At 38.6% G+C, this 16,490-nt stretch overlaps 1 protein-coding gene across 1 annotated transcript in view; it reads left to right on the top strand.

The window, feature by feature from the left end:
* Nucleotides 1–16,490, top strand: part of NEO1 (neogenin 1) — a 102,135-nt gene that overhangs the window by 59,528 nt on the left and 26,117 nt on the right. Inside the window, exons 8-17 of the mRNA XM_063142236.1 lie at nucleotides 4,158–4,377; nucleotides 7,117–7,271; nucleotides 9,049–9,197; nucleotides 9,873–10,011; nucleotides 10,305–10,354; nucleotides 11,042–11,186; nucleotides 12,974–13,084; nucleotides 14,040–14,234; nucleotides 14,784–14,879; nucleotides 15,976–16,199. Of these exons, the coding sequence (XP_062998306.1) occupies nucleotides 4,158–4,377; nucleotides 7,117–7,271; nucleotides 9,049–9,197; nucleotides 9,873–10,011; nucleotides 10,305–10,354; nucleotides 11,042–11,186; nucleotides 12,974–13,084; nucleotides 14,040–14,234; nucleotides 14,784–14,879; nucleotides 15,976–16,199 (1,484 nt within the window). The remainder of the gene's footprint in view (nucleotides 1–4,157; nucleotides 4,378–7,116; nucleotides 7,272–9,048; nucleotides 9,198–9,872; nucleotides 10,012–10,304; nucleotides 10,355–11,041; nucleotides 11,187–12,973; nucleotides 13,085–14,039; nucleotides 14,235–14,783; nucleotides 14,880–15,975; nucleotides 16,200–16,490) is intronic.

Below are 16,490 nucleotides of genomic sequence, written 5' to 3'. Positions count from 1 at the left end.
TGGCCCAGAACAAAGACCCCTTTTCTCTTGAGCAGTTTCCCCAAACATAAGAACAAGATAAGCACAAGATGCCATGGCATAAAAAACATATAGTCTATTCTTTTTTCCTTTTCTCAACCATGTTGCTAGAGGATGAATCCTGTCTAAGTTGAATGCTTTGTGTAATTGGTTTATATGCATGCCATTGTTTCACTTACTCTGTTACTTCTCTGTTGTGTAAATGATTAAAAGGTATTTAACTGATGACTGGTACTTTTTTGCTGCCCTGACTACTTGTGTGACTTTTGGAAACTTGCCCCCACTGGTTTCTTGTCGCAATTTTTAATATTGCCGGGGATGGCATCTTTGTTGCTTTAATTTAACCATTTGTGCTTTTTTTCTTTTCTTTGCAAAATCCTAGGCTGCCTTTGTGCCTCATCAATGACTAAAGCAAATAAGTAAAACCATTGTATGATTTCCTAATTGTAGCAAAATATGCATGTTTTAGCTGGTTTACAATAATACATAATTCTAATAGAATCTTATCTAATCATGGCAGTGTTTATGGGCCAGAGCTTCATATTATTTATCCAGTTGAGCTTTTAATTGCATACAATTCTCTTATCTGTTGGAGTAGAATTAAAAGCAAAAATTGAAGGTTAATTGCATATTAATTTTAGTTGTGCTGCACCATTTCTTTCCCTTGAAGGAAAATACATATGAAAATATATAGCTGGTATGGTAAAACATAAGAAAATAATGAAAATGCATTTTTGCTGTAAACATCATCTTAAAACAAGCATTTAGTCTGATTTTAGCATTCTGATGCATGATTTGTCTTAAATTTGTGCCTTGCTGAATTTGTAGATCTAACATTCAGCATTTATTTAAACATTAATTGAAGATACTTCAGGAGAGAATATGGGGCATAGGCTTTGATCAAAATACTTCGATAAGCAATGCTTAAAACTATGTAAAATTATGTCCCTTCTTTTGTTTAAATCTACTTTGCGAAACTATTCATTTATACAGCCTCAATGGTTCAGGTCTTAAGACATTTTCACATCTGAAAAAATATGTTAAATTAGTTTTCATAGCCTGCTTTTTTTTTTTTAATGATACATGCAACAGAAGGCAGGAAAATGGCATCTAGGCTGGAATCAGCTACATGTAGCAATTGCTTCATGGTTAATGTAGTTATCTTTGGATACCTGAGAATTTTGCTCATGTAGATTTCTGTCATGGGCTCAGATCTTTTTGAGATTAGAACTATAATTTCTTGATATTACCTAGTTAGTTTTTCAAATGCAACATGTAGATGGGGGCTTTTGCCTAGCAGTATTTGTCAGTGGAACTATATTTAACTCAAACCCGTGAACAAAACAATCTTATGGACCAATCTAATGTTTGTTTATGCAGAAATCCTACTGAGCTGAATTTGGTCTTGCTCCAAAGTAAATGTGCATAGGATTGTTGCCTTATTAAATTATACCTTGAGAGAGAACATAATCAATGCTTGTACTTCCAAGTTGGCTGATTTACGAATTTATGAAAAGGAAGTAGCTCAGTAGTACATTACATTATTTGGATGCGAAAGATTCTGTTCCTTGGCATCTCCAAGTCGAGCTGGGAAAGAGCCCTTTCTGAGATGTTGGAGAGCCCTTTTCAGTAAGTGTAAACACTACTGAGCTATATGGACCAGTTGGTTCTGTAGAATTTCCATACCGCACAGTTGCGTCTCAACACTTGCAACCCATTAGTGCCAATGGAGAATTTCCCTCAAAGCAAACACTAGCTTTAGAAGTTTTTAGTTCTTTCTCAGCACTGTAGCTGGTGAGGAAAGGTTAAGTTCTCCTTCCCTTCTGCTGCAATCCCAATAATTATCATTCCCTCAACTGATGCTATTTACATTTAAAATAAATAAATAACACCATGCATTTTAAATGCAAAGCTGCATTTAATATCACATGTAGTTTGGTTGAAAGTGTGGGGAATTTCTTTATCTGAGATCAACTTAGCATTGAATAAGTAGTTGTAGTTTCTTCCTTTGAAGTCACGACTAACTTGTCCTATTGATTTCAATGGCTCCGCTCTAATCTTGACTAAGTCTGGATCCACCTATTGATTTTCCTATTACTTAGAACAAATATATACAACCTTTTTTTTCACTATGAAGAGCCAGCAAACATGTCATGAACAGCTAAACTGCATATCCTGACTATGTAAGGTGAACCATTTGAAAGAACTTGGGCACCATGTTATGTTTTTCAAATTGCTCTTTTTTGATTACATAGGCACAGTTTCTACTGTGAGTTTCAAGATTAGTTGTAGTTTCCCCTGCAGTGTTTTTTATTATTATTAGAATTCGTTGTGAAGCATTTTCATTCTCAATTTGTTTCAAGGTTTGGCAATGAAATATTTCCTCCTATTTACTGCTAAAAAGAGAAGAACATACAGTGTGGAACCTTTTTTGTCAGTCTATCCAAAAATCATTAGAATTCCAGCTCAGTGACTTTCTGGTTATATGTTAGCAATATATGTTCTGAGAATTGATTTTACCATCCTTGGTGCGTCACACAGTAGACAGAGTTGCCTCTCAGATGAAAGAACATTTCTTCAACCACTAAGTTCAGTTTTTTCCATAAAAGTGCTTCATTTGGGGCAATCTATCTTGTGTCACTGTTGAAAACTATGCTGTCATTTATATAATTACTAGGGTATCCATTTTAGCTGCAAATGCCCAAGATAAAATCAGATCTGCTCCCAAATTCAATACATTTTGTAGTTTACTTGTCTTTCCATGTCTATGTTTCTAAATACACTCATTAGACAGACAAACTTTTCCTCATAGCTGTGAGTGAAAATTTAAATGAGAGTGGATATTTTCAGGATCATTAGTGTTCTTGCATGCTGTCCAAAGGTATTTTGGGAGTACATGAGGGCTGTGTGCTATAAAAAGGAAAAAAAGATCCAACCACAGCCCCCAAATCAGACAAATTAAATAAGACTATTTCTAGGCCTTTCTTAGAATCAATAATACTCCAGGATATTATGAAAATACAAGTTGTACATATTTATGAATGTTTTCATTTGGGTTTTTTTTAAAACATCACATGAAACTTTTAATTTATTATAATTTTAAAATATTTCTATTCCACCTTTCCTATTATCAGAGTGGCTTAAATTTAAACAAGAGGGGCTGATCTAGATTTAGTCATAGAGTAGACCCATTGAGTCAATGGGACTTAGGATAGTCATGACTAAGTTAGGTCCCATTGATTTTAATGGGTCTACTTTAAGTATGTCTAAATCTAGCTCCAACCTGAGGTTAAAAAGGAATACATCATTATGTAAAATTGTGCTTGTGTGTATAATAGCAGCTCAAATCATCTGTGCTTATGCATAATGGCACCTCAGATCACTTGTAAAATGAAGTATTGCATGGTTGCAGTAATAATGATGCAGTAACCCATATTTTAAGTATGGAGTTGATAAATTATGAGGAACAGTGTTTCATGAAGAATATGTGGCTAGAGTGAAAGATTGAAACTCTTTGGGGTAGAGGTAATGCATCTCTGTTTCAAATACTTCATACCCTGACTGTAAACCATTTCAGTCTCCCTCAGGGTCCAAATGATACCGTAATAAATTAAGTGGCAGATCGATTACACAATTGGGCAACTTAAGTATGCACAAAAGAGTTGGTAAATCTATGGGTGCGTTATTGTTGTTGAGGCTAGCATGAATATGTGCTTCAGTTCTGCAAGTGAAAATGGAAAGTATTGGAGTACATTTCTTTGATGGCAAATTGAGCACACAGTTTTCTGAAAATTAAATACAGCAGCATAACAAAGCTTAACTGGCAAACGGATGTTTCCATTATGAGATGATACTTTATCCTCAATTTTCACCCTTCCCTTTCCTTCCCACTTCCATTATAATGGAGATTTTTGACTGCTTGCCCTATAGTGATGTCTCCTTTGATATTTCCCATTAGTTTTCCGTAGTTACCTTTTTGCCTGCATGCCAACCTTCAGTTTAATGGCCTTTTTTGTGTGTTCATTTTGTTTTGTTTCCCATCGTGGTTTTGTTTATTTCTTTTTTGGTTTTTTTCTGTTTTCTCTTTAAATCGTCGTGATGTTTGCCCTTCATATTCCCCAATGTTTGCACATGACAAGATGTTGCCATCCCAACATTACCTCCCACTTCACTGACCAGTGCCACTACTGACCATCTAGCACCAGCAACAACTGGACCCTTGCCTTCTGCCCCTCGAGATGTTGTGGCTTCCCTTGTCTCTACCCGCTTCATCAAGCTGACCTGGAGGACCCCTGCATCTGATCCACATGGAGACAATCTCACCTACTCAGTATATTACACCAAAGAAGCTATAAACAGGTATACTTACTGAAATTTTGCTGAAATGTGTTAACATTTAAGAAACCCTATTCTGAAATGCACATACTACCACTGCAATACATTCACAAATGAATGACTTGGTTGAAGTATGGAATTTAGATTATTTGATTTAACTCACAATGGCTCAGTTCAGACAACGGATTTTTCAATGGTGGTTTTAGAACTCCACAGTAGAGTTGTTATATCACTGTTGAGAAATGTGTTGACTGGAGGGCTCCATGGAGTTTCTTGCTGCATTTGAGTGGAATTTCCCCACTGGCTACAGAGTTGCCTGGCTAGAGCAGCGAAAGGAGAAAGTGCCACTCTAGGAGAGCTGCTGGGATTGTTTTTTCACAGCAATGGCTGATGGGATAGCATTGGGAGGACTAGGGGAGGAGAGAGAGTGGAAGAACTGTCAATCAAATGCCACTTTGAGTTTTACTCTATGGGAGCCCACATTCACACAACAGTGAAGTTGGAACATGTGTGGTGAGTACATCCTAAATACTCCACCACTGAGTGGAGTTTTCACACTGCGTAGAGAAAAGTGTTGTGCGAACTGAGCCAGTGTATTATATATGCAAACATTTTTGCAATGTATTCACCCAGTAATTAGTAATGGTATGGTAGGTCTGGAAGTAGAGCACACGCCTAATGTGAACATATATTAAAATAGAGTTAGGGTTAATGGATTGGAATATCAATATGTTGGTTGCTTTTTTTCCTTTTAGTTGTTAAACACATCCTAAAGTACATTGTGGTACTTTATACACATGCTGATTTTTCAGGGAGCAAAGTTGGAGGACATCTGCATTGCTCAGAAATTTGAAAGCCCAAAACTACTACTAGGGCTTCTTAGTAGTAGCCCCGCACCTTTGGAATCCCCTACCCAGGGAATTACCTACTCCTTCGTCACTGCTGTGCTTTCCTTTTTCTTCCTTTTTTTCTTTTTTATTCTAGTCCATTTGGTAGAATTAACTCTCTCTCTCTCTATATATATATATATATTTATATGTTGCTGTTGATATTTTTTTAAAAAAAATTGTAATTGCATTTATTAAGTGTGTTAGTTTTGTAAGCTGTGTTGTTAGGGCAGTGCACCCTGAAAGGCAGGTTAAAATATTTTGCATTATTAAGATATTTTCAGTAACTATTGTCAGTGCAATCCTGTGCATGTTTAAGTCCTATTGTGTTCAATGAAGCGCAATCCCAAGTGCATAGGATTGTGCTGCGAATCTTGCAAAATACCACAAGCCTTCTATTGGAGAGCACACTAGTGGCCATTGTAACGGAAATCAGGGTTTATCTGACGTCCCTGCAAGGTAGGCTTCTGGACCAAACCTCCGAGACTCCTAGGCAACCCACCTCCCTAGCCCTGTCCACAAACGGGATGAGCCAGATGTTCCAAGAATAAAGCACAAACGCACATTAAGGACCAAAGCAAGTTTATTAACACCACTAAGATTAATATGTAAGGCCTTGGTCAGTAAAAGCTAAGCGAAGGGGAAGGGAATGGGGGGGAAAGGGGTGAGAAACAAAGCTGAGGAAAGGAAGCTAGCAGTTACCCCAATAAAACCATCAGTCATTCCACCACCCAGGCGCAGCGGCGGCTGACCTTGTCCAAGATACCCCAACACTTAAAACATAAAAAACCTAACTAACTCCAAGCAGTCCCTCCTGACTGCCTGGACCTGATCTTCCCTTGACACGCGTGTCATCCAGCAAAGAAGATGGACACCCTCCAGCACTACACACTTTTATCCCTTTTTGGCCACCTGGCCCCATGATCCACACCAACCAACTGGTACCCTTCCTGGGCTCCTGACAACCCCTCCCAACAGGAGCGAGACCCACGTTCTTTCCCACAGCTGAAACGAGTTGGCTTCTAAGCACTTCTGATAATCCCCAGGTGCTACAGGAGGGAGTTGGAAATGCCAGGCAAGGATGACCATGGCAGGCGTGCCCAGCTTCTTCCCTCCCACCCGAGCCTGGGACAGCGCAACGCAGATCACAATAAATCTACACATTCTTGCAGACACAAAAAAGGCAACAGTGAATTAAAGCAAAACCCAGGTCAATGTCCTTCACAGCCAGAAGGGGAAGTTTCTCAGTCATCTTCAAAGTCATCCCCATCTAGAGTACATTACAGTCTAGTCTGGATGTAACTAGTGATGCAAGACTGAGGCTATATCCATTTTTCCCAGGTAGAATCACAGCTGGCGTACCACCCTAAGGAGGTAAAAGGTACTTTGGCCACTGCCACCATCCGTGCTTCCACAGACAGTTCTGAGTCCAGAAGACAAAAACTACAAACATGGTCCTTCAGGGAGCATGCCAGAACCAATTAAATCCCTCTACACTGATCAGCCATTTTCCTTACCTAGAGCACCTCTGTCTTGTCCGGTGGATGAAGTGTTTTATGCTGTGCTCAATTTGTAGACAATCACATTTCAGCTGTGCAGTGGTTTGCACAAAGAATAGCAGTTACCGATAAACAGCTCCTATTTTTCCTTTCGTAATATCACTGCGCTACTGAATACTGCATGTTCAGAATAAAGTTACAGCACTAAGAAGTCTGTCGTTATTACTCTGACGTGTTGGCATTGTTGTATACTAATCTTTTTTGTAACATCATGTATTGCTTATATACACTAATTATTAGAGTTCCTTATTTCTAACCTCGTAAGTCTTCTCTCATGGGTCCATTTCCATGCACCTCCTGTTGTTGTTTTCTTTAAGGGAGCGTGTTGAAAACACAAGTCATCCTGGGGAAATGCAAGTGACAATTCAAAACCTGATGCCTGAGACAGTGTATGTTTTCAGAGTGGTAGCTCACAATAAACATGGACCTGGAGAAAGTTCAGTGCCGCTAAAGGTGGCAACTCAACCTGAGGGTAAGCAGTAAATATTTCTCCCCCATTTGTTGTCCTTGCTATGGCAGATGAAAATAGGTGTGTTTTCTTTTCACATAATAGATTGCCAGCTGTACTCTGATTTAACTTGCTGTATATTATTTGTATATGATTAAATTCTTCTCTTCAGCCAAAAGAAGCCTCCAGAGTAACTTGCAAAGATCGCTAATAAGACAGTTGCGGTCTCCAGGTTTATAGTATAAAAGACACAACACAAGTAGAAAAGGGGCTGGGTGAGAGGAGGAAAAATTCAGACTCAGGCACTAGTTCTTAATTACGAAATTCTTCTAAGTGTTCTTTCTGGTGGACGGGTCCAGACTGCTTTCTCCCTTGCCACGATGTTCTTTCTGAGAGGGAGGGGGAGCAGACTCACAGTGGCCCTTGGTCCTCTGGCCAGCAGCAGAGGCTGGAATGTGCTGCTCTTGAGCTCTGCTATCCAAAGGAAGCTCAGGAAATTTACTCTGTTTTGAATGATTTGGAGAGGATCCAGATAAAAATAACGGATTTTTAAGCTTCGTTGAGTTCAGTGGCAAAGATCAGATTATTAAGTCTTCCATTGAAATCAATTAGACATAAAGAGCTTAATTTTGGCTACATCATGCCCTAATGTGTTTGCAACACAATCTGTTTTGGACAATCCCATACAGATAAAAAAAACCTCAATTACTATTTTTTCCTTAGATGTTAATAACTGTATGGCAACTTTAAACTACTTGTGTAGTCTTAATATACCTGAGATGAAGCATAAAGTACTTTCTGTCTGGCCAGCGTGTATTTTCCTTTAAGAAAGAAAAGATAATTATGGAGCATAGAATCATAGAACATAGGAACCGTACCTGTATAGGAAACATCAAGAACTTTCCTTATGTAAGGAGATAACAACTTGATCTTCCACTTGCCTATTGTTGTTTTTTTAAAAAAAATCTATTTAATGGCTGAAAATGAGCCCTCTAAAAGCATTCTTAGTCATGAAAGTCTGATTATTGTCTTCTACTCTCAACTTCATCTTCAAAAATAGCCCTTTCAGTTTTCGTTGAGTGATTCATTCTTTGTTTCACTGCTAAGTGATCCATTTTCTTGCATTTTATTCTGTGTTTTCAACAATGAACTTGACACATTGCACCTCTTCAGACATCATGGTAAACCCTGATTTATTGTGACAAAAAGAAGCCACAACAACCCTTCCCCTCTGTTCCTCAAGCAAAGATACAAGGAAGGGATTAGAAGGTTTTCATTCTGTTTTTGATTAGCTATAATTTAGCATTACATCCCAGTCCTAAATATGGTAAATCATAGCCATGGTTATGGAAACAAGCCAGTTTCATATCCCATGGTTTAAAGTTGACTTCTTCTTTTTAAACAAACCCTAGCTAAAATAAACTATACTTTGTAAGGTTCAGACAAAACAACAAACTAATCAGAAATGCTTTCAATCTCTGCCATACTGCAGGAGGAGTGCGTGAGCCCAAGGCTCATTCCCATCATGATAAAAGGTGGTTTATTGTGACGTCTGAATCAGCTTATTATGTGAATAGCACATGGAAAGGAGAGATTAGCATGGTTCAGTTCTGGCTGGATTCAGGGAGAGGAAGCTTGTGCCTTCATCAGCCAAATTGCTTCCAGGATATGCCCCTCATTATATCCATACTTCTGTGCTTGTCCAGTTCTGTTTAGAATTTTAGGGGAACCGATTTCAGAGCCCTTTGCTTCAGATAAGCAATATAATGTACAATATAAACACACCGTGCTTATTTTTCAGTTCAGCTTCCTGGCCCAGCCCCCAATATTCGGGCATATGCTATCTCCCCCACATCAATTACTGTCAGTTGGGCAACACCTTTATCTGGCAACGGTGAAATCCAGAACTACAAGCTATACTATATGGAGAAGGGGACAGAAAATGAACAGGTATGATGCTTGCATTCGTCTGAAGAGCGTATGGTAGAAGTGTGCGCATTGCCTACCCTTGGTTTAGATGACAGGGAATGAATGGCAGTGAGTCTTGGACTCATGTGGTCCCTTTCCCCTCTCCTCTTCTCTATGCATGAGAAGGAGAGACCAAAACTTCCACCTCCAGTTCTGTCTAAACCAGTTTCACGTTACATATGAGCTCATATGTAATTCGAACTCGTTAGTTAACAAAGCAGGAGTTTGATAAGCTGCTTGTTAACTAACTAAAATCAAAATAATCCCACAGTTCCCCACTTTTGTACACAAACTGTTAGTCAAAACTGACAGTGGGAGTTTTCACACTCCTTTTGTACCCAGAAGGAGAGGGGAAGAGCACAAGTCTGAGGCTCAACATGGATTGTTTCTGATTAGCTGACAATGATTTATCACCCGTATATGTGATAGCAGAAAACAGAAGAGGACAGTAAGGGGGCCTTGAACGTAAGGAGGAGGTACTGGGCAGAAGAATGGGAAAAGAAAGGGGGTAGCTTGCATGATACAGTTGGGGTTGAATATTTCAGGGCATCCTTTCTGAGTGTACTCCAGAATATCCGTTAGCTGGGGGTGTTGCTATTTGCTTATAGAAATTAACAGAAGCCGGGTTTTCTAAGGCTGCACTATTTTCAAATACAGGACATTGATGTTGGAGGACTTTCCTACACAGTCACTGGTTTGAAAAAATATACAGAATATAGTTTCCGCATTGTGGCCTACAATAAACACGGTCCAGGAGTTTCTACACAAGATGTTGTTGTTCAGACACTGTCAGATGGTGAGCATCTTCCTATTGTAAAACTAATACAGACTGGTTGTACCATGTTTCACTCCATCCATGTAATTAAACTCGGGATTTTCAGTCCATTTTTCAGGTGTCTTTTCTCTTTTAGGTAGAGTGTTCAGCACAAGGCTTGGTTTGGGTTTTGTTCCTGAAAATGCAATAGAACTATTAAGTGCATAAATTTGAAGAAATAGTATGGAATACCATAAATTATCATCGCATTTATTATTATTATTTTGAGCCATACTTTTGAATGTTTTTTGAATATCTTCTTTTAATATTTCTAGTTCCTAGTGCTGCACCCCAGAATCTATCTCTAGAAGTGCAAAACTCCAAGGTAAGACACTGTCAGTTTTTGTAGACATGGTTGAACAGACCCATTGGCATTTCAACACTATATTGAAGGTGACTCTTCCCCACATGGTGATTTTCCATGCATATTGCTTTTATCATTCTCAGCTACCTGTTTTGCTTTGCTCAGATCTCGAGCCTTTAGGCGTGAGGAATATTTTCTTCCCATGTATGTCAGCTGGCTCCTTTAGTTTCCTGTATTTTTGCATGTTGCAGACACAATTTCAGGTTTTATGCTTAAAACTAGAGCAGGTGTTGGCTGGTGTCTTCTGTTCTAGCTAACATGCAGCTGCTTAAAACATTCTTTGCTCCAGATTCATCAGAAATGAATACTGCAAATGTTTCAGAGTATCACACAGGGATTCTTTAGTACAGAAGAGAAATAAAATTTAAATTTATCATATAGTTACATTTGCAAAATGTTGGCGGTTTGCTATGTAATTCCTAGATGTGTAGGTATAAAAATACAACACTGTTCTCTGCCGTCTGAATTGCAGAACTGCTTCCAGATATATCATTCTAATGCCTAAAATGTTATGTACATTTACACACAATATTGCAGATTACATATAAATTATTTCTTGAACCAGTATAATGGAGATTGATGAAGCATGAGAATTAGCATAGTTTAATGTGAAGAACATGATTTATAATGCCATTTAACTTCCCACAGAGCATTATGATGCTTTGGCAGCCCCCTCCTGCAGGAACACACAATGGGCAAATTACTGGCTATAAGATCCGCTACCGGAAAGTGACTCGCAAAAGTGATGTGACTGAGAGCATTGTTGGGACACAACTTTCCCAGCTAATAGAAGGTGAGTGGGTTGAATTCTAGGTCTAAAAGTAGGAGAAGCTAATTGTAGGCTACTTACCCTAGGCAAGGCTATTTAATGTCTGCTTTCCATAGTAAGAATGAAAGAAGAGAACAGCTCCTAAGGTGCACTAAAATGTGATTTATTCAGCCCATATTTTGAGTATTTTCTTTGTCGGGGCAGTGTAAAAATACACCGTATAGCCATTTAAATACTTGCATTAATAAATCATAATTTAAAATCTCCAAAGAATGCATGCAGATAAATATTAGAAACAGCAGTACAAATAGTAGGAAGGGACAAACATGATTAAACGATCAGCATACTATGAGTAAAAATTAATTTTGTTACTCCAGATCAGGGACAAGAAATCTTTTTTTCCTCTGGAGGGCCGCCTTCCCTCCTAGCCAACCTTACAGGGCTGCATGCTGTCAGTGGGTGGGGCCAAAACTGGGACCACCAACAAAGCGGGAGCTGCTTGTCCAGTTGCAACTCAGTATTAATGATGGTTATATGACACCTAAGTATTTTCCATGCATATTGCTTTTATCATTCTCAGCTACCTGTTATACCAGCTGCCTCACTGCTGGTATTTCAAATATCTAAACTAAATTGGATATTTTTCACTTTCATATAATGCATAGATGGCTCGTGCCCAGGTGGCATTCCCACCATTTTGGAGGGCCACAATACAATCCTCCTCTCTTGTCCTTGAAGGGGAAATGGTACACCTTGAGTTTTTGTTGGCCACATTGCCTCTCCAAGACTTACAAGAATGAAAACTATCCTCCCCCATAATGCCAGTGTTCTTCTGACAGCCACAGCTCCCCCAGGAATTTCTCTTATTGCTCTAGCTCTCAGAGCAGCACAGGGAGGTCTAGCAGTCACCAGTGGTATGGCTGTTATTCCTCCACCCTTGGCATTTACTCAAATCCCAATTCCTTACATTGTTTTCTTTAAAGTCCATGATTTGGGGGTGTTTTCCCTTGTGCCTGCTGTTCCACACGTTGTTGGTCCACCCTTGTTATATTTCCTTTGCTCACTGGTGGCCTTTTGTAGTTTCCACGTTTATTGCTTTTTGACATCGCATAGCCATCCTGGGGATTGGGTAGTTCCTGCCTCTCAGGAAATGGCTCTTTAGCCTTGCTTTCCTGGTCCCAGAGGCAGGACCTAACCCATCTTGGAATGCCCCGTTAACCACAAAAAGATCAGAAGTTCACCAGATAAAAACTTCATTCTCACAGACATGGAGATAATCATTTTTTAAAACCAGTGGGAATTTGGTTTATTTTCATGCCTTTGATAAGGTTTTGTTTTAAAGCAGATGTAAAGGATTCCTGTTGTGCAGATAAAAGATTAATTAATCATCTGAAGAGCAAAGCCTTTCTGTTTGGTATAAACAAGTTTTTCACATGCTTTTTTGCTGTTGACTTACAGGAAAGGTCATTGTAATGTGTCAGTCCTGTCACAGTCTGACAGATAATAATCTGTGTCAATTGAATCTGTTGGCGTCTTACTGCAAGTATTGTTGATTGCCATTCATAGCCTTGGGTTATGCTCAAGTAGCCAACTGAGAGGTGAAAGGCCAAAACATAAAGCACTTAGTTAACTGGATCTGTGTCAGACCTGACCCAAATTATATTCTAGAAATAATAACCATATGGTAATTCATTTAGACTCTCATTTAGTTGTGTATTTAAAAGCTATTAATTATCAGAATGTTCGAGTTGTTGTTGTTTTAATTAGAAGCAGTGATTTTGCAACCCTACTAATACTGTGCATTTTATTAGGTCTGGAACGAGGTACAGAGTACAGCTTCCGCGTCGCTGCCTTAACAGTCAATGGTACAGGACTATCTACTGACTGGATATCGGCAGAAACGTTTGAAAGTGACCTTGATGGTATGGATGTAAAGATGCACCATTAATGAGAATGTGTGTGTGTGTGTTGAGGCCTTGGGAGAAAGAGAGAGTGTGTGTGTGTGTGTGTGTGTGTGTGTGTGTGTGTGTGTATGTATATATATATATATATATATATATATATATATATATATATGGCACCCCTTTCCTCAAAAGGTGGAAAAATGTTTCCAATGGATATCTGTATTGGGGGTAGGAGGGAACATAACTCCGTAGCTGGGGAAATCAGGCTGACGTGCAATCCAACCCAATTGCACTTATTTATCTAGTTGTAGTAGTAGATGGGAATGAACATCCTATTGAATATTAATGCAAAATGGATGCACATCTACATTTGAATGCACATAGTCTCCATCCATACTGCATTACTTTGGATGCAACAGCTAGAGCTGGATCAGGGTGAAAGTCATAAAACACTGCACTAATAAAAAATGAAATGGCTAATGTGGTGTTGCAAGGCAGAAGAGTTGTAGTGCTTCCCTTGGCAAAAGCGCCATGTTTACCCCTGCCACTGAGGGCTTTGTTTTCTTCAATGCCAACTTCAGGTAGCCAGGTCTAATTGGTTAGTAGCACCATGATGACCATATTCACTATAAGATTCATGATTGGTTGGGATCAAACGGTGCTGAAACAGCAACTTGCTGGTGTTGCTAATGGTGTTGTGTTGGGAAAAAATGTAAAAGACCACGGGGTCTTTCCCTCTTCCCCAAAGTTCTGTTTTTGTCTTGAAACTAGTGAAGTATAAACATTTTGGTGCACAATTAGCTAGCACTTAATTTAGCTGTGACACAGGGTTTGTTTTTTCTCTTTGATCCAAAGCATTAGGGTTGGGTAGAACCATAGGAACTCAATGTTATCTCTTGACAAACTAATGAATACTTTAGATTTCAATATTTCTTCACTTACATAATTTAATGGCAGTTTCTCTTCTTTATAGAATCTCGTGTTCCAGAAGTTCCAAGTTCCCTACATGTCCGTCCACTTGTAACGAGTATCGTTGTGAGCTGGACTCCACCTGAAAATCAGAACATTGTGGTCAGAGGTTATGCTATAGGCTATGGTGTTGGCAGCCCACATGCACAGACCATCAAGGTGGATTACAAACAGCGATATTACACTATTGAGAACTTGGGTAAGGAACATTATGGTAATACTGATGGCTGCGTTTAACTTGGTAACAATGTAAAAAGCATTATTGACCTCTGTCTGTTAAGAGTGCTTGCTTTCTATCATCTGATTTATGGCTACCCATCAATTAAATATGGCTGCTTCCTTCATCCACTTGGAGGACTTTTCAGTGTCCAAAACCAATATGAAAGCAAAATACATTTTACAGGGAATGTTTTTAGTTTTTCTTAGTTTTGAGGTTCCAAAGTTAATATGGGTCTATTTTATGTGTAAGGTGATATGAAACTTGCTCCTTTTTAAAAAACAAACAAACCTGTGAATGGGGATATATTTTTTGCAAAATCAAGGGGAAAGTTATATATTCTGATGCACCCTGAGAGATGTTAAAAAAAAACACCTTTGGTTTCACACTCTTCAGTTCATTTTTCTCAGTTAACAATTATGACAAACTATTTTACCAAGCAAAATAGGTTTAATTAAAGAAATGGTGATAACTAGGAATCTGCAATTAAAATGTGATAATGATTTCTTTGTTTGTTTTCTTTTTCTTCAGATCCCAGTTCCCATTATGTGATAACTTTGAAAGCATATAACAATGTTGGTGAAGGAATCCCACTCTATGAGAGTGCAGTGACCAGGGCCTATACAGGTAAATGATAAAGCTTACCTGTTTTGTTTAGCTCAAAACGACCAAACTTGAATCCTAAGATTCAAGCTGATATGGTTTGCAGATTATTTCTTTATATAACTTAATATGTTGAATCGTATTTTAAATGAAGTATTTAAATCTGTTTCAGGTCCTTGAATTTATTTTACAACTTCTGTTGGCCATGGCATATGTTATATGCATACATTTGTTTTATATTAAATTGTGGCCATTTTTATGCAGAACTTCCCAGTTAGCAATATCATTCAGTTGTGAAGACATCCATACACATGAGCTTGCGTCTTTTGAACAACTCTGTTCATATGTGGATATGAAGCACCAGCGGAACACAGCCATACTTGAAGCAATCACATTTGCTATGTGCAGTTAGCCCTAAACATTAGCTATATTAAATGAGTAAAACATCATTATCTAGTTATAATTTGCAAGTGAAGATCCTAATTCAGGCTATCGAGCAAAGCAATCCAGTAACCATCTTGATACTGTTACCCTGCGTTTAACACTGCTTTGTGGCATGTGGCTTGAGCCTTGAGAGAATTCATTTGAGGGGGAGGGGGAGTTATTTAAGCATTTTGTTGCTTCTTAGATCCTTGGTTTTCTAACTTTGATGTTTTTGAACACATGTGAACTTCTCCCCTAATACTGTGTGAATGATTAACTGTCCCTGTTGGATGCTAATTCTACCTTGTTTTTCCAGCATCATTTTGGAGTTGGGATAAATTAATGTTTTAACGCAGCTAATGCTGAAGATTGTAATTAGTTAATTATTTAAAATATATATATTAAGATTTTTGGTACAGTGACCTTATGACTTTTCCGACACTCCGCTTAAGGGTAAAACTTTTTAGTCTCTGTTTATGGTATGTCTTTTAAGAAGGAATCATAATAATCACTGAACTTTTTTTTTTGCTGGTCTTGTGTTGCCTATTAACTCTGGCTTTTCTCTCTTTTTCTCCATTTCTCACCTTTCATTTCATCGTATTACCCTGCATTTCACCCTTTTGTTTCTATTCACGTATAATGCCACCTTCTTTCTTTTTTATTGTAATACCCTACTTTTTACCCATCAATTCCTTAGACACTTCTGAAGTTGATTTATTTGTTGTTAATGCTCCGTACACTCCAGTGCCAGATCCCTCCCCTATGATGCCACCTGTGGGAGTTCAGGCTTCCATACTGAGCCATGACACCATACGAATCACCTGGGCAGACAACTCTCTGCCAAAGAACCAGAAGGTCTCCGATGCCCGCTACTACACAGTCCGCTGGAAAACCAACATTCCTGCAAACACAAAGTACAAGGTAACCATAGGTTTTAGGAGTACAGTCTAAAGCATCTTGCCAAACCAAATTTAACACCATCAGAGATCCCTGAACATATGTTTATGTGATTCATCAAGATAAAGGGAATGATGGTACCTTTATATGAGCAGAAACTGAAAATTCAAATTTTAGAAACTTTCTTTAGATTAACATAGTTAATAGTGGTTCCACCTAGATCCATCCTCCGATTGGAATCCACCAGGGGAAGAGCCTTCAGTGTGGTTGCGCCCCTCCTGTGGAATTCCCTGCCTCTGGAGGTCAGGCAGGCGC

This window comes from Elgaria multicarinata, chromosome 16 (assembly GCF_023053635.1).
Source record: "Elgaria multicarinata webbii isolate HBS135686 ecotype San Diego chromosome 16, rElgMul1.1.pri, whole genome shotgun sequence".
Taxonomy (NCBI): Eukaryota; Metazoa; Chordata; class Lepidosauria; order Squamata; family Anguidae; genus Elgaria; species Elgaria multicarinata.
Note: the sequence above shows the minus strand (reverse complement) of the source record. Positions and strands in the feature narration are given on the sequence as shown.